Source organism: Dasypus novemcinctus, chromosome 2 (assembly GCF_030445035.2).
Source record: "Dasypus novemcinctus isolate mDasNov1 chromosome 2, mDasNov1.1.hap2, whole genome shotgun sequence".
In the NCBI taxonomy this organism is placed as follows: Eukaryota; Metazoa; Chordata; class Mammalia; order Cingulata; family Dasypodidae; genus Dasypus; species Dasypus novemcinctus.
The window spans coordinates 23,184,066-23,203,585 of record NC_080674.1 but is presented as its reverse complement, the minus strand read 5'-3'; the positions used below and the strand labels follow the sequence as shown (position 1 = coordinate 23,203,585).

At 35.1% G+C, this 19,520-nt stretch overlaps 1 protein-coding gene across 2 annotated transcripts in view; it reads left to right on the top strand.

Annotated features, from left to right (window-relative positions):
• Positions 1-19,520, top strand: part of CDH12 (cadherin 12) — a 1,117,721-nt gene that overhangs the window by 1,060,285 nt on the left and 37,916 nt on the right. For both annotated transcript variants that reach the window (XM_058307302.2, XM_058307298.1), the window contains one exon: positions 13,626-13,762. In XM_058307302.2, the coding sequence (XP_058163285.1) occupies positions 13,626-13,762 (137 nt within the window). The remainder of the gene's footprint in view (positions 1-13,625; positions 13,763-19,520) is intronic.

Sequence of the window (19,520 nt, the reverse complement as noted above, 5' to 3'; positions counted from 1 at the left end):
AACATGAGAGAAGGCAGGAGATGCGTTTCATGCTTGAGGAAATTAGAGAAGTTTTCTGACATGAAGGGAAGAAATAATTGATAAAAATTAAGTCCAAAATAAAGGCAGGGTTTCCAAAGTCATAGAGCAAGAGACGTTTCTAGGAAGAAAACTTGACTTTGATTAAGTACATTCTTTAGTTTTTAAGTCAGATAATACTGTCCATATTTTTTATACATGATAAAACTGAGAATGTACATGTTTAATATATAGTTTTAAGTAACACTGCCCAAATTTAAATAACTACCCTAATTTATTGAAGATTCATGTGATTCTAAACTTTATTTTCTCCCTGTACAGCAAGCTTCTTCAAAGTATCTACAGACAAAACTAAAGGCTAGGTATAAAGCTTTGTGGATAAAGTTCTTTCGTAGCTAATATTCTTTAATAATCCCAAAAGGATTCAAAGACAAAATACTTGTGCTACATGGGCCAAAAGAATGGCAAAGTAAAGGAGAGTTTGGAAGTTGACATCTAGGTATGTAAAAGGAAACATGGATGAACTTTTGAGGCTTTTTAAAATTAAAAAATTTTTAAAATATATTTTTATTACAGAAGCTGTGAACTTACAAAACAATTATGCACATGTGTAGAATTCCCATACAATGATCCTATACCAACACACTACACTGTTGTGGAACATTTGTTATTGATTGTGAAATAATATCATCAGACTATTACCACTATCTGTGCATACATTTGGCATATTTTTTCCATACCCCATTATTATTAACACAGTACATCTTGCACAGTACATTGATGCAAGAATATTACAGCATTGCTGTTAACATTAGGCTACATTAATTGTGTTTTTCCCATTTTCTTCTCCACATTCCCACTACCCTGCAGTATTGATATATATCTGTTCTAGTTCACAGAATTACAATCCTGAATTTGTACTATTAACCACAATTCTCATCTACCTCTGAGTTCACTTTTATTCAGTCCATAAAAGGGTAGAAGAAAGCTTAAACATCTTGGATATATAGGAGGCCATGTAACAATTATGGTTTTGATAATAAATTGATAGTTTTAATTTCTTCTGTGTTAAAGTAAATACCATGTAATGGGCTTACTTAAACAATGGGAATTTATTGACTCATGGTATTGAGGACAAGAGAAGTTCAGAATCAAGGGGTCTTCAAGGCCATGTTTTCCCCCAGAAGATGGTCACATTCTAGGGCTAGCTGCTGGTAATCCTTGGCCCTTGGCTTTTTGTCACATGCAATGCCTATGGCTGCCTTTCTTGGCTTCTTTTCTGGGATCTATTGACTTCCAGCTCTGGCAGCTATCTCAGGCTTCTCTCTGTGGCCTTCATTGTAGAGCCTTTAGTAATAAGATTAAGACCTTTTCTGATTCAGCTGGGCACACCTTAACTGAAGGAATTTCATCAAAAGGAACTCCTTATAATGTTTTTTAGTTTTTGTTTTTGTTTTCATTTTTATTCTAGGAACATAGATACAACATAAAATATTTAATTCACTGGTGTTAATTACATTCACAGTGTTGTGCTGCCATCACCAACATCCATCACCAAAATTTTTTCATCAATCCAAACAGAAATCTGTACAATTAACTCCCCATTCCATACCTTCACACTGTTCTCTAGTAACTTGTTTTCTAGTTTCTGACTCTATGAGTTTGCTTATTCTAATAATTTCATATCACTGAGATCATGCAATGTTTCTCCTTTTGTGTCTGGCTTTTTCCATTCAAAATGAGAACTTCAAGTTTCATCTATATTTCCACATGTGTAAAAAGTTCATTCCATTTTACAGCCAAATAATATCTATATCTGTGTGTGTATATATATATGCAAGTATCTGTTTGAGTTTCTTGCTTTCAATACTTTTGGATACATACTTAAAAGTAGGATTGTGGGATCATATTGTAATTCTATAAATAACCCTTTGAGGAACTGCCAAAAGGTTGTCCACAGGGACAGAAGTGTGCATTCCCACCAACAATGAATAAGTATTCCAATTTCTCCATATCCTCACCAACAATTTTTATTTTCAGCTTTTGTCAGAAAAAGTTTTTAATGACATTTATCATCCAAACATGAACATGCAGAAATTTGCAAATTTACAAAACAAACATGCATATCATCATACAAAGCTCCTCTACATCTTCCCAATACCAACACCTTGCATTGTTGCAAAACAATTGTTACAAATTATGAAAGAACGTCATCAAAATATTACTACTAACTATAGCCCATATCTTACATTTGGTGTATTTTTCCCTGTATTCGTATTATATATTTGTTATCATTCAGGAGAAAACATTCTCATGTTTGTCCTGTTAATCACAGTCCATAATACACACCGGACTCCCTGTGTTATATAGTTCCATGCTTTGTACAACGCTACAAAGGTTTTTTAATTTAAGATTTAGAACATGTTTTTCTGGAGTACATAACTCCAACCCACCACATAGATAATGTAGTATTCTCTCTCTTTAGAGATCTGTTTTAGTCATATTACAGTCTCCAAATAGAAAATTTAAGGAAAGAAGCATGGTATATTTATTAAATTATTAAAATTTTAAAAATAATTTATTATCTATTTAAATCAGAACAGAGAATCTATCTGAATTATCTAAAATACAAATTTGGATATGTAAGAAGAAGGGAAAAGATAAGGAAAAAAACAAATGAAAGGAGCTATAGCAAATTAGTTTCTAATGTTTAGCAAAGTTTGAGAGCAACATATTGATGTGGGCTATGGGTGGGAGGCTCTTTGTCTCTTCAGAGATAACCTAAGCTGTCTGACTTGTGGGTGTGAGACGGTGAGAGGCTGCAGTCCTGCCCTTGGTGACAATGGCAAGGACTCCAGTCCTAGGAAACAGTTTAACAATGCAAGGTCTATAAACTTTAAGTATTTAGGGGAAATGCAAACCAAATGTGCTAAAAGCTTATCTAGAATGTATGAAGTCCATGCTAAAAGCTTACCCAAGATGTGGAAGATATTTATGCTAATTCAAGCCTATTGAGAACTGAAACAAAGGGACCATTTAACCTTTCCTCTCTGTATAAAAGAAACTCGAAAGTCTTTCCGGAGTCCAGCCAGCCATCAATAAACCATTTTTCCTTCTCAAAATCATTCCTGAGTTCTGGCCTCTCTATACGCAAATAACTGACTCTCTCAAATTCTACAACAATATGATTTTCTAAGAAAAAACTTTTATTAATGATGGAGTATTACTGTATGAGATTTAGTTTCTCAGTAAAAGGTTGTTGCAATAAATTGAACTGGATTTGCTTTCATTTAATTATCTCCCCAAAGATCTTCATCAACTAAGAAGAGATCAGAATTAAGAGATTTTAGATCTATCATTATTACTACCTGAACAGGAAAATATTTCAAGTCTTGACCCAAAATCATTATTCCTTTATTGCATAAAGAATAAGATGTAATATATTCAGAGTAGCTCTATAACCTCTAGTACTTTTTACAAAATATGCTTGAAATTTGGGACAGGATCAAAGTTAGCTTTTCCAATAACTGTGAGAAAGCTATAAAGCAAATTAAAAGGAACAATTTTAAGGGAAATGCTTACCTAATGAAGAGAATAATACTTTTTAAGGAATTTCTGGAAAACTCATTTACAGAAAACTAATAAAATTGCTCTCCATCAAATGGGCTGCAAAGATGAGGTTAATGCTTTAATTTTTTAGTTTCTATTCAATTTTTAAAACAGGATCCTTATCAACAGTCGCTGTGCATATGTGGGTAAACCAAAGATTTATTTCATTATATATAGATCATAAATAGCTATTTTTCATTTCATCTACTCACTCACCAGTTGAGTATTAAATGACTCAACATATTCGGTACTAAAGACTTTCACTCATTTTTAAACTGGTCAGTGAAGCCAAATTAGACAGTTTTGTATTATTCTTTTGTGATCAGTTGCATTTTAATTATTATTCTACCCTTAGATTGAAAGTGGACTGTCACAAACCTGAATTAAAACTTGTGATGGTCACTCTGAGAGGTTACATCTCCTGGAAATGATCTATATATTTTAGAACTTCTCTGAAAATGTCAAAGAAAGGTAGGAGTGGTTTCATTGTCAGTTTACTAATGGTCATTTCTTACAAACGTCTTGATGCAATACCACAATAGAAAAGAAAAGTTGCTGTCTCATATTCAGGGTTTAGTCACTCAAAGGCAAAACATCAGAAAAATGCCGGAACCTAGCCTACAGAAAGATGTTGAAGATATTTAGCAGAGCAGACAATGTGCATGTATGTTTCAGCAGTAACCAGGAAGCAGGATTAAGCTTTTCTAGTTGGATATCATCTAAAGAAAGGGAGATGCCAGACCTCACAGGCTGACAGAGCTAAAACTAGATACTGGGAAACACTGAACGAGAGCCAAACCAAAGGATCATTGTGTGAAATGGATTCAAGCTTTTTTTTTTTTTTTAAGGCATGGTATACTCTATTTTCAAACAGAGATTTTTGAATACAATAGTACTTAAATTAGAAAATTTGGAAATAAAGGTTCTGGCTAGTTTTGCTTTTAATTTTGTAATTCAGAGGTTTATGTCGGATCTTTGTAGTTAATATATTTTAAAGTTGAAAACTCTGAAGTCCATAACATGACCCCAAAAGTAAGCATATTTTTGTGTATTAGGAAGAATTTTGTATTTAGAAGGTAACACAAAATGATCATTGCTATGGGAATAAAAGAGAAGAAAGGGGTAAGAGTTCCAAACACATAGCTCTTGATATATAGATATATGGAGGTATAGATATGCCATATTCTCAATTGCATTTCTAGACAACATACATTGTATCACTTTTAACATTTAAAACAACAAAGACAAGCTTTATTTTCCAAATTGTATAGAAGACAAGGAAAATAGTTACAAGAGAGAAAAATTCCTAACCTAATAAAGAACAGTAAATGAAGGAATTGGTATATCATCCTACTCTTCTTTGTCTAAAAAAATTAGTGTTTTTCATGCTATATTTCATTGTATATCATTGGGAATTTATGGCTCATGAACGACATTCCAGTAGTTCATTTATTTAGTCAATATAACTGACTAAATAAATGAAATGGCTTTCAAAGCTTGCAGGATATTGGTGGTTGGTTTATATATTTATATATATGTGTGTGTGTGTACATATATATATATATATATATATATGGAAACATAAAACAAAGACATAGATATGTTATTTATGTATGCATTATGTTCTTGAATCATTAAACAATTTACTGAAATTTTAAACTGACACTGAAGCATGACCTGTGTATATATAGAGATTCTCCGTACAAAGTAAGATTTCTCTTTAAATTCAACTTCATAAATTATAACATATAATGCAAATATTAACTGTAAGATGACCAACTGTCCCGACTTTGCCCAGAACTGAGATGTTTCTCATGACTTCATTTTCTAGTATAAACAGGGGGAATGTCCAGGGAAACCAAGAGGAGTTAATCATCCTAAATGAGACATATTTAACACCCTAAATATGTTGTCTTGAAGTGAAAGTATTTAACTATTGTGTAGGTAGGTAGAAGAGGATCTGTGCATTGAATTCAGTACAATATTTCAATAGCAGCTGCTATGTCAAAAATAACACCCCAGGATCTTGACTACATAGAAATAAATAAGGCAGTTCTCTGTCTCCAAGAAATGTAAAAGAACTTGGGTAAGAAATACAATCATATGCACAAAAAATATACAAGATACATTTCATGTGCTAAAAGCTAAATAAATATTAAATATTATCATAGAAGACACCATTCATTGCAAAGCAGTGGGGAAAAAATTTTAAAAAAAACTTTTAAAAAGTAGCTTGTAATTTAACTGGGATGAATGAAAGAAAGAAACAAGGGAATTCCAAATGTGAATGGAGGTTCTACTTCAGGAATGACAGCATTATTTGCTCAACAGATCATAAATGGTGAAAATAATTTAAAAACTGAAATAATTTAAATCTCTGGAAAATTCCCTAAGGCCATTGAGCAAGCAAAGAAGAACTTATTCAAGAAAATCTACCAAAACTTGATCATAAAATGAAAGTTTGTGGCACTTGAACCATGATCTGCATGCTTGCTTCTGCCCCACCAGCTCAACTTGAAGGAACTTCCATTAAGGGTATTATGGCTAATAGAAAGGGCTACATCTCTTCTCAGCAATTGATCAAGAGATATAGTTTCTCACTGGGAGGGGCAGACCACCAGCCTTTTTATTTCCTCCAATTCCAAGTTGTAGAAACTGACATCCTGATGAGTGTGTCTGAGAGGTCAGGGTTCTCTTCCTCTGTGGGTCCCTACTCCTAGGGCAGAGGCCTTATCCCTGTGGCAGCAGGCTAAGATTATGGGACCAATTGCCCTTGGCACACTTGCTAGTCGAATAGAGGTTCAATTCCTGGAGATGGAAACCAAGAAGACCAGAGGCTGCTTACACTGCCTAGGGACCAGAGCAATGACACTGAGAGCCTGCCCAGGAGGAGAGGCAGTCCAATGAACATAAATGGCAAGCTTTCCTCGAAGGGTCTGATTTTAGTTGAAACAGAGTGTGAGGAATTTCAGTTTCAAGGGCTAGGTCAAAAACAATGGAAATTTTGGTTATAAGCAATGAAGAGGAGGATAAGAATAACATGCTAAACCATAGACCAGCTAGTTTGCTAGAGAGAACAGAGAAACAGAGAACTAAAATAAACCTTTTGTATTAGTTATCCAAAGGGGTGCTAATGCAAAATACCAGAAATCAGTTGGTTTTTATGAAGGGTATTTATTTAGGGTAGAAACTTACAGTTACCAGGCCATAACACATAACTTAACAGGAAATACTTCAGAGTCATACTAACTTAATTCCACTGAGATATAGAAAACAATTTCTATACCCCTTTATAACCCTCTTCCCTCTTCCTCCTGCAAGGCAGATCTGAAAGTCATATTTCAAATGATATTTTGTCCTTTTGGCCTGATAGAGCAGTAGTCCCACCCTTTCAAAGTACTTGTGCAGAGGTCCGACTCTCCCCAAATACTAGGTTGAAGGCTTCAAAATATTCAGTCATTGAGGTGAAGGCCAGGCTCTTGGATCCACCACCGTCGAGCATCAGAGTGGTGGCTAGACTCTAGGCTCCACCTCTTCAAATATTGGGGTGATATCCAGACTTTCTTTGTGCAATTGACCAGGCATCTGGGAAAACTGGAGTGGTAGCATTCATCCTGAACAATGGAGCATGAAAGCCTGGCTTTCTCAATGCTCCATTGCGTACTCACCCTTTCCACATACAAGGGTGGGTCCACTCTCATGGCCAAAGAAGATGTTTTCACTTTATATCTCAATTTCATGGTTCTGCTTTTGAAGTCATTTTCCTTTTCTTTGCCCCCTTTCTGTCCTTTTTAATCTAGGCTGGCAGGCCTTCCATTCATAAAAATCTTATTAAAAAAACCACCACCACAACAACCAAAAAAACCATTTTTGTTTTACATGTAGTACACAGGGATTCAAACCACCAGACTGTTGGGATTTCCATAGATCCTTCTTGGATAACTTCTCCTCCAATCCTGACTTCCCCTGAAGGGGCTGACTAGTTCCATGTTCACTTAAACCCTCACATGTAGCACTGTTCTCTGGGCATTCATTTTCTGGAAGCTCGGTATTTTCTAAACCATCGATTCGTGATTTTGTTGTACACAGGAGTTCAGTTCTCATCTTATCATTTTCCTCTCACACTTTGCTATTTGCTGCAATGAGAACTAGGCCACACTTTTCATATTTAGTTTGGAAATCTCATTAGCTAAATATCCAAGTTTCAAAGTCAGAATTCCATCTGACATTGGGACTCAATTTTGCCAAATTTTCTACCACTTTAAAACAAGGATCACCTTTTATTCAGTTTGCTATGGCACATTCAGCATTTTTGTCACCTTAAACCAAAGCTTGCATTTCCTCCAGTTTCTAATAACACATTCCTAATTTCTGTGCGAGGCCTCATCAGAATAACTTTAGTGTTCGTATTTCTACTAACAGTCTCTTCAAAGCAATCGAGGCCTTTTCTTTCAAGTCCTCACAATTCTTCTTGCCTCTACTCATTAGCTAATTACAAAAGCTTTAGGTATTGAAACAGCAGCACCCTACACCCTTGCACCAAATCTGTTCTTGTTTCTTAGGCTGCTGAAAGCCGATACCATAAAATGCATCGGCTTTTACTGATAGGAATTTGTTAGCTTACAAGTCACAGTCCTGAGACTGAATATGTCAAAATCAAGTCATCATCAGGCAATTCTTTCTCCCTGAGGACCGACTGTAGGAATCCTGGACTCCTCTGTCATATGACAATGCACATAGCAGTATCTGCTGATCTCTCCCTTTTCTTGCAGTTTTGTTGCTTTCAGCTTCTTGCTTCCATGGCTTTCTCTTTTTTCTGAATTTCATTCTCAAATAAAAGATGCTAGTGAAGGAGTTTAAGATGCACATTGGGCCACACTGTAACTGAAGTAACCTAATCAAAGGTCCTAGTTACAATATGTTTACACCCACAGGAATGGGTTAACTTTAAGAACACCTTTTTCTGGGGTCCACACAGCTGCACATCATCACAGGCCGCACATCTGTCTATTTTTCTATAACTCTGGGATGGAGATTGGAAAATTTATTTTCAAAAATGATTATGCATCACTCTAACCAAAGGATCACGGTTAACATAACAAAATGGGGACAAACTAAACATCCCAGTTCTTAGGGAAATTATAATGATGTATTTGGGGATCAAGATGCATTAAATGTATAAGATACTCTCAAATGGATCTGCAAAAGTATTAGTACATATGTACATATGAGAAAGTGCTAGAGTAAATATGTCCAGTGTTAACACTTGGTAAATAGAGGTATATGGTATACTGAGGTTTATTGTGTCATTCTTAAAACTATATCTCACATTTGAAATATTTTCAGATTTTAAAAATATATTTATTTTGATCAGGCAGATTTGAGACTGCCTAAAATATACCATGTACGAAGGACAATTTATGCAGAAACCAGTATTTTTTAATGCAATTCATCTTATAACTGGCATCATTGGAAGCTTTCTCTATATAAATGAAATTTACAGACAACTAGAGCTTATTCATCAAATGCTGTATTAATAAATTTATAGTCTTAAAAATTACTTACACAGTATTGTGAATCTACTAAAAACATTGAATTGTACATTTTAAATGAATCAACTATATATTATGTGATTTTACTTGATAAGGCCTTTATCTTAGAGAGCTGATAGAAATAGGAAGCATATATTTAAAAAGTGAGGAGTTGTTGGAGAGTATATTTGTCAGTGTTCCTTAGGGAAACTGAACAGACAGAAAATATCTGTATATAGTATGAGATTTTATAAAATTGTCTCATGCCACCATGGGTATGCACAACTCCAGATTCAGCTGGGCAGGGGCTTTGATGAAGGCCTTTGATGAGTACCCAGGATACACTGGCTGTCTGATGTAGAAATGGAAATTCTCTCTCTGAATGTTGACATCACGTCCCCCTTTAAGCCTTCAGCTGATTGGATAATACATCACTCATTGCTGATGGCAATCTCGGTTGATTGTAGATGTAATCAACCATCTACTCAATCAACTCGGTGATGATTAAAGTCCATGAAATGTCCTATAATACAATTAGCTCAATGCTTGCTTGTCCAAACAACTGAACACCATTACCTGGTTGAGTTGATACAGTAGCCTAATCATTTCAGAGAGTTTAGAGTAGGGTATGATATTTGGGTTAGAGCAAGAGTGATCATTGGAAGCAATAATTGGAAGGCTTTGAATTACATGCTATGTAAATTTAAGTCAGTGTTCTCTAGAGAATCAGAATCTATCTATCTATCTATCTATCTATCTATCTATCTATCTATCTATCTATCTATCTATCTATCTATCTAAAATGAGATTTTTATAAGAATTGTCTCACATGAATGTGGGAATGGGCAAGTCCCAATTACTTAGAGCAAGTCATAAACTGGGAACTCTGATGAAATTTTTTGGTGAATGGCCCAGGAGAAGATGACTGGTTGAAATAATGGAAATTTTCTCTTCTGACTGCTGAAATTATCTCCTCTCCTTTTAAGTACTTCAACTGGTTGGATGAGACTTTTCTCATTGTTGAAGGCAATCTCCTCAAGTTGATTATAGATCTAATCAGCAGTAGATGAAATCAACTTACTGATGATTTAAATCCATGAAATATCTTCGCAGTAGAATCAGGCCAGTGCTTGCTTGACTAGACAGATGTATGCCATAATCTGGTTGACTCATGAACTTAACCATTGCAGTATGGTAATCGGATTTCATTCTGTATAGGAGCTAGTAACGGAATCACAGCATTTTTACTTTCAGAATCTCCAACCATGTTTAAATTTCTACTATCACATCTATACCAAGTATTAATATTTAGAAAGTAAGTATTTGATTACCTCCAGTGCTGTTTTTTGAGAAAACACATTCTATGTCTGTGCACCTATCACTGAGGAGTCTTGGTTCTACTTGTCTGAAATCTGACTTTCTGTAGATTCCATTCTTCTGTCCTATGTCCAGTCCACTGAAACATAACAAGTAAATTTAACACCTCCTTCACACTAGAGTTCTTACTAAATTAAGGACAGTTAGCATTTTCTTCTTGGTTCTTCTTTTCTTCATCCTGTATATCCCAAGTTATTTCAACTATTATACTTCTCATAAACCATTGCAACAAGTCTCCTTACTGCACTCGTTACTTACTGTCTTTGACATGACTTCTTTGAACGAAGGGAGCAGTTTTTTTTGTAGAATAACCACATTGATACAAAAAGAGTATATGCTTAGGGATGCTTTTGCTAAAGGTCACACAGATACAGAAAATTATCCAAAGTGGTCCAAAAATTCTTTTTGCTTAACAAGTTCTCATTGGGGTTTCTACTATTTATAAATCTGACTCTATTCGGGAATTCTTTGTGGTATGTCAGACTGTAAATACTATCTGGCTAGACATTTCCTCATAACTTCCACAGGGATGTCAAAGTCAGCATGTCCAAAATTAATCTCATGTTTCCTTTACAAACCTCTGCCTCCTCCGGTGATTATTAACATCATCATCCACACTGCCAATTCAGCTATGCCATCAACCCTTAATTATTTACCATTCCATATATTTATTCATTTGTACTATTCCTACCTACTTAAATGCCTTAAAAATTTCTGGATTGCAGAAAATGTTTATAGTCTTGGCCCTTCCAAATGTATCCACCACATGCTTAAGAATAAGCTACCTTTAATTCAGATCCTCATAATACCCTTCAGTAGTGTTCATCATTCCCAGAAATAAATTCTGCTTCCTCAGCGTAATGTGTAAGGCCCTCCTTGACCTAAATTACTTGTCATTTTTCTTTTAAATATTTTTCTATAGTAATCCCTGGCAGTGTATATTTCCCCACACATATTTCCAGGTTTTACCACCAGTGCCTAATCACAGCTCTCCCTCCCCCCACCACTCACTTTGTCTGACTCAACCTTCTCCTGGATACTCCTGTATTGCTATAAAATGTCAACCAAATCTCATCTATAAGGTTTATCTGAACCATTGGGTTTGGGCTAGGTGTTTCTTCCTGGTGCTTCTGGAGGGAATTCATTATTCCTCTATGAGTTTTGGAATTGTCTGTTTATATGTGTCTCTCTATTTCAAATTTTCAATGGCAAGAATCTCACTTTATATATTTTATAAGCTTTAAACCCAGTATAGTGTCTGATGGATAATGCATACTCACCAAATTTTAGTGAATTGTACTGAAGAACACAGTCAGTCTATTTCAAAATTTCTTCCAGAAGTACTCTAGTCAATAAAGAGATCCAGTAGCAGTTTCCTTCTTAAATTAGGCAGGTACCCATATGAATAAAGGAGTACCATGAAAGGATTCCTTCTTGTTTCAAAAAAGGAGAATGTGCAATAGGGAAAATTAAGCTCATTTTACTTCTGCATTACCTGACTTTGAAATGTGCTTTGATACTCTTTTTAATTTTTAAAAATTTTTAATTCTATCAGATAGGACACTACATTCTAATAATAAGGCATCAATGCATTTAATTCCTCAGATCAACAACAAGATATCAAAGACAGACTAACAGTATGGTTTTAACTCTGATCCTGTAATGCTCAGTACTTTCTGGCTGAGAAAAATGTTTCTAACAAATACTGACAAAGTTGAGAATTATAAGTCTTATCTGTAAAGGCAAACTAGTTTTGATCCAGTACTGAAATGACATGTGAAGCATTTCAGGTAGAAGTAACTACCTTATCAAAATAATAACTTGCTATTGAGAGGTGCAGACCTTGACTACATTTCCATGATGAACAAACCAATCTCTTTCTGTGTGCTAGACATTTCAGTGGACTGACTACATTGTTGTCATCCATTTTCAGTCACTGTTTGCATGGCCTCTACTTGATTTTCATGTCAGAACAGTAGTAATCAATATATTGTGCATTGTGCCATATAATTAGCAAAGTCCTTTCACGTAAAATGTTCTTTTAAAATTTATAAAACTATATAATGATAATTATATTGAGTGCATCGACTGATTCAAATTTCAGCTCTAAAACTTTGTAACTATGTGAACTTGAGCAAATTACTTGTCTATGCCTCAGTTTCCTCATTCATAAAAAAAGGGAAATTAACAATATTATTTTTAGGGTTTTGTAGAGATATAATCAGTTAATATGTGTAAACATTTAGAACAATGGTATATTTTATTTTTGTAAGTTTTCAAAATGTTAGCTTTATTATTATTATTTATTAATAAATCCTTATGTTTGAAAAAAAATTTTAAGCATATTAATCCATTTGTATACTTTTACTTAAAGACTTACACAACTGAAATTTATATTTTCTTATTCATTTTGGAATCTTTTGGCCTAGCTGCTTCATGTAGAAAAGGTAACATTCACTATTATCAAGTATGTTGGCTAATGAAGATATAGAGATTTTTTAACAAAGGTCATTTTTCTTAGAAATATATCCTTTTATATGGTATAACAAAACAACATTTGTCCTTTTATATGTGTTTCAGGGTAACTATTTCTGCATAATTACCAAACTGTCAGTGAACACATGTTCCCTTAGTTTCCATAATGTGATTATTCTATCCATGGCTATACCCAAATTCTGACCTAGGTTCTCCTTTGTAGCAGCTTCTTGGAGCCTCCACACCCTTCCTCCAGCCCCCAAAATTCTTCCCTCAGCCACCTTTAAGAAATCTTTTACTGCTTGAAATGTTTTAATATTCAGCAGGTTAAGGAAACCTATGGTCAGCTTTAGAATTTTAGTCTCTGCTGAGCTTTCAAGATGTCAAGACCCTAAAATAATATGAACAGCAGGAGTACTAAATCTTTCATTATTTCCAGTTTCCCCTTGAGCATACTGACTTTGCAATAAAGAAGCTGTCATTTACACTCTTCTTTATTGCAAGGTGGGTAATAGCTACAGGGAGAAAAATAAGGAAATGTGTCAAGTTAGCCTGACTGCCATTATGATTAATGTGTAATCATTGCACATTTGCATCTATTCTTTTCATATACAGGTACTTCATAGATTGGAAGAGTGATGGGGACAGCTACTTTACAATAGATGCAACTGAAGGAACCATCGCCACTAATGAATTACTAGACAGAGAAAGCACTTCTCAGTATAATTTCTCCATAATTGCAAGCAAAGTTAGTAAGTATGGCATGGACAGAATCAATGTTATATTGCAGTTCTTTGGATTTAACACTCTTAAACGAGTCCCTGCTGAGGTGTTTTTCATTTTTGGACTGATCGCTAAGTGGTCTCCCAGGAAAACTCAGAAACCTGTTCCTTTCCCTCATAGCTTATGTCCAGAAAAATTGTGACAGCTGCCAATAAGCCCTGGTTGCAGGATTGCATGCATATCTAGTAATGCATTTCATTATGTGGCCTCATCCCTTACCATGCTGCACTGTAAAAAATCCACAGAGTCAAAATTCTCTCCCGCATAGAATTTCTGTGTATGTCCCTGGGCGCTTCAAAGGCCAGGCAGGAGGAAATAATTATCACATAAAATCACTAATTCTGAAACATTTTCTGAAACTGAAGAAAGAAAATTTTAAATCAACCTTCTTTCCTCTCGCTCCTTTCATTTCAATGTGCTCCTTTGTCTTTTCTTTTCTTTTTTGTCATTATCACTGTAGCATTTACAGGAATTTAAAGTGCTCCCTCAAAGGAGCTTTTCAAAATCAATAGGGTTTTGGGGGAATTATTCCTTATATTGGATTTTGCTTTATCTAGAAGAGATCGCTCTAGACTGAGAGTGATTATAGGACTTATTTGCTTCCCTGGACAGCCAAGGATGTTATCAAAACTTCCTAAAGTAATAGGGAGGTGGACAAGTTGGGATATTGGCAGTCGATCTTAACAGATGTGCATCATTCCGGTCTTTCTGCTTATGTCCTCATGTAAGGTTTGTGGAACTCTCGTCAGTGTATCTTTCATTCAGTCTTTGTTATCTCACTGTGTATATCTGGTGAAAACGTATAACACTTTGGCAGCTACTTTCATCTTTCAATGCGAGACAAGCTAACTGTGAACATTATTGTTGAGGGTTTTTTTGGCAGTGTCAACTCAGTGTTGGGTATTAAGATGAAAGAGTTTTGTTTACTTTCAACAGCTACTTCTAAATACCAATAGTCAGATAACTTTTTCCCAGTCTTTAATGACATCTTTTATAACTTTTAGGTCTTTCAGATTATTTAAAGTCTAACATAAAATACAATGTAGTCGTCTTTACCTTCTTTTTTGGAACTCTCACTCTTCAAGCTCTGACCTGCCGTGTAAAAAGTTTAACACTCAATACCACCATGCTGGAAAGGACAAAAGTAGGTGCTCTGGTTTACACTTCCAGCGGAGCTCATCTAGGCAACCATACCTGCCCGTACATCAGATGTGTGAGTGAAACACATCTATTCCAGTTCACCTGCTAGCTGAATACCAGAGAGACACCCCACCAAAGCCATGAGAAACAGACTTCCCCAGCCAATGCTGCCTGCATTCATACCCAGTCATGAAAAATACAAAATTGTAATTATTTTAAACCACTGCATTTGGAGTTATTTTTACACAGCAACAGGTAAAAGGAGAGAGAACTTGATGACCACTATGGTGATTTGAAGCTATATGTCCCCCCCAAAAGTATGTAATTAAAATTTAATCTTTTCCTTTGTGTGTGAGCCTATTGTAAGAAGGACGCTTTGATGAGGTCATTTCAGTTACAGTGTGGCGCAACCGAGTCAGGATGTGTCATAATCCTATTAACGGAGTCCTTTATGAGTAAAGTGACATGAACACAGAGAGATGCCGTAGAAGCAGGAAGCTGAAATCAATGGAACGTGGAAGAGAAAGGAGAGGCTGCAATGTGGATTGACATGTAACAGAGGATGCAAGGACCTCCCCACAACCAGGCCCAGAATAGCAGTCTTTAGGAAAAAAGCATTGCCATGATGACACCTGGATTTGGACTTTTTTTCAGCCTCAAAACCTTGAGTGAATAAATTCCCATTGTTAACCTTACCCATTTTATGGTATTTGCTTGAGCAGCCAAGGAAACTAAAGCAACAGCCTTAATTGGAACTTTGCTTGGTGAGGGGACTGAAGAAAATTGTGAGTGAGATCATGTCTCTGCATCTAAGACAAATCCTATGCCCTGCCTTACCCCCCCCCCCCCCCCCACACACACACATAGAACTTTGATTTGCTGGTCTGTTTGAGCATAAAGGAAGAAGGAAAGTAAAAATGCATAAATTTCTCTTTTCTGCCCCCATATAGTATCCTATTAGCTACTACTGCTTCTAGGGCTAAAATGAACTGGCAGCTGCCTAAATGCTAACTCTCTTGTCTAATTCTCTGAATTATTTGATGTTGGGTGCTCTGGGCACCCAGTGTACATAGGATCCTGATGTCAGCACCCACTGGTACACCACACAGATTCTTACTTCCCTTGCTTAAAAGGCAGATTTTTGGATGGGTTAATAGCACAGTTTCTCAATTTCAGCTCTTTTTTGCTGTGTTCACTTTACTCTAAGGAAATTTACACATAATTGCCATGCTAAACAGATGCACTACCAGCTCCTCCTCTACTGAATCCTTCCTCTGTACTGCCATTTTCCTTTGCTTCTAAGCTGCTTGCTCAGTTTGGCTCAGGGAGAAGAGCATCAGGTCAGATTCCCGGGAAAATAGAAGAACAGGATGCCAGTCTCCCCTTCTTAAATGAACTCTCCCCACTATGCCATTCTCTTTAAGTTGTCTTCCTGCAGTGTCCCTTAATGTTTAGCATCTTTCTTCCCATCTATACAGCTTATTACAGATATGTGTACTATGCATCATTCTTTTCATGCTAACTTAGAATTTTTTCATTCATCCTGTATTTTGGGACAGCTTAAACTTATGGCATTTAGAAGCAAACTCTATTGCTCTAAAGACTTTTATAAAGATAGTGAAAATGATGTCTAATTTATGGGGTAAAGATCTCAGTGAACTTCATTAAATGTACTCCAGGGGCTTGAAAATAATAAGTAACCAAAGGTAGCCTCTTTAAATAACTTCTTTGTCTCCTAGATTTACTACCCATAGTAAAAGATTAGTCCATAGGACAATAGCTAGTCTAACCTAAACCTTCCTATTAATACACAAAAAAAGTAAGCATATTTCTTTGAAATAGGGGTAGTAGAGCCCAGTTCCTGAACTCCAGGTGAGGTTTTGCAGTTAGTCTTTTAGTTCCCTGCATTATAGGTATAGAAGTTCTGTTTCTCTGCAACTATAATCATCATACCAAAACTTTTAAGAGCAAGGCATAGAGCTTCCAGCCAGAGTCTTGAACTTCATCCAGTTAGCAAATAGATGGACAATATATATAATCAGTGTGGCAGCAAGTGCCATTGATCCTTGAAAGTTCAGAGGACTTATACTTAGGAACTGTTATATGTCAGTTATTTATAAGATTATTACTCATGGCAGCTCTGCCTCCCCAACACATTGCTTATAATTTTTATGTAAATGCAATTTAGGAAACCCTAGAGTATGAATTCTAATATATATGTTGGTCCTCCCAGGGGCATAGGCAAAACTGGGACACTGACTCTTAATACAGATGATATGCAGTCTGAGAGAGATGCCAAGACAATATTCCTAAAACATCTATCCCTAGATCCATTCCACAATCCATTAAAAGACTACTGTGTGGGAATTGGTGTAGCTCAGTGGTGTGAGTTCCTGCTTCCCATGTATGAGGTACTGGGTTCAATCCTCCATACCTCCTAAAAAATAAATAAATAAAATAAAATACACTTCAAAATCCCATTCATTAAAACAACAACAGCAAGCACTACTGTGAGTACTACAGAGCACTCAAGGCAATCTGGTTGAACAAACACTGCATATATGACTTTTATTTTTTGTGAAAAATAAAGAAACTAAACATATATCACATGGTAACTAAAGATTCTGTGGTAAGAAGAGTTTACTGGGGACCTTTATTTTGTTTGAATACACAGAGTTTAAAAGTAAACTTTACCATATTCTAATTCTTAAGACTGTCTTCACTGATTGAATGAGCCAGCTGAGCAGGGAATTCTCATCAGAATAAATGAATGCGAAATAAATAGCCCATACTTGCTCTGCCAAGAAGAACAAAACAGTGTAAGTACACCTTATTGCAGATTGAACTAACATATACTTTGGCCATGATGCTTCTATAAAAACTCTCAGTTAAAATGAAATGGTACAATGATTGAACAACTTCCAATTAATTAAAAAGCTGTCATTAATCAGTGTTGCTATAGTTGGAGGTCCAAATACTTACATTGCACTTCTAACAATTCCTTTATGCATTACTGCTTTGACAATTTTATGATACTAACCTTTAGAATTTTAAGATACTGAAGCTCCCCAAACTTACTACCTTCAAATTATCAGAAACTTTCAACAGGCAAATATCTGTAATCTTTTTAATGCTATTATAATAATGGGTGTTATTATATAAAGATAATTAAAAATAACTAGATAAAATCTCTATAACATATATAGTTATATAAAAAATGAATGATATAAGATATAATTCTCTTTTTGGTCATGGTAGTTATTCAAATGGCCATAGATTGAGTCAACTAATTTTGAAAAAGGTGAAAAAAAATCAGGGAATTGCCTTAGTAAATGTTATATTTGGGAAAAATGTTTTATCTATTATCTTCATGATGTGGGATTAAATATTTGGGTAAGTAACTTTAACTTTTATATAGAGATATCTTAAGTTTTAACTTTTTTACTTCAAGATAAAGTAATACCATTTTCATATATACTAAAAGTTACACTCTGAAGTTGCTATCTATAGTTGTAGCTGAATATAAACCGATACAATTGCTTTTATAAATTTGTATGGAATATCATCTATATGTAGTTAAATAAGACTAGAGTCTGTTCTTAAGGTCCTCAAGTTCAGGGATAGTTAGAAATTGAACAAAATAGTGAGCCTTAGTCAGTTCTAACCTGGCAAATTAGACTGAATTCCAAGGATTTCATATTTAAATGCATTCATGTAAACTCCAGGGAGAGGATGAAGGAGGCTGTGATGATGCAGACAGTGAGACCATTAAGTGACAAAGGACTTAAACAAAAAGATATAGAACTTATGGCAGAATTTTCTGCAGTGTTTGTATGTCACATCCAATGGTAAAAGAATACTTGATTTTTCTAGACTAAAAATAAATAATAGAAAAATAATACATTAATACTGCCCCAATAACTTTATATACTTTGACTCATTCAATTTCCCCCAATAATCCTGCAAGGTAAGTATTATTACATACATAGTAACAGTAAGGAATTGGAGGATCAGCAATATTTCATTTGTATCCTTGTGTCACACAGCTCATGATGGCCAAGTGAGGACTGCAGCCCTGTCTCTTTCATACCAAAGCATGTTGTATGGATTGAGTGCCAACATTCCATAGGGACACATATTCACTTGCCCATGCTCCATTGACTTTATTTGTTTATTGTTCTTTCTTTTTTATTTTTTAATATAATGAACTTTATTTTTAAAGATGTTTTAAGGTTACAGAAAACTTACTTCAAAAGTATAAGGAATTCCCATATACCCCACCCTTTCCCCTCCCACATCATTCCCTATTAATAACATCTTACAATTGTGTGGTACATGCCACCACTCTCCATCATAGATACATTTGCTACAATTGATGAATAAATATTGAAGGATTGCTACTAATCAAGGTCTATAGTTTGCACTGTGATTTACTCTTAATTCCTTGCCCTAAACATTACATTTATTTTAAATAAATCATCCAAGTGATTTTCATGTGCACAATAAATATGCAAAGAATAATATGGTAAAATGAAGACAAAATACTTTCCCTCACTATCTATATATAATTGAATTGACATTATTGCT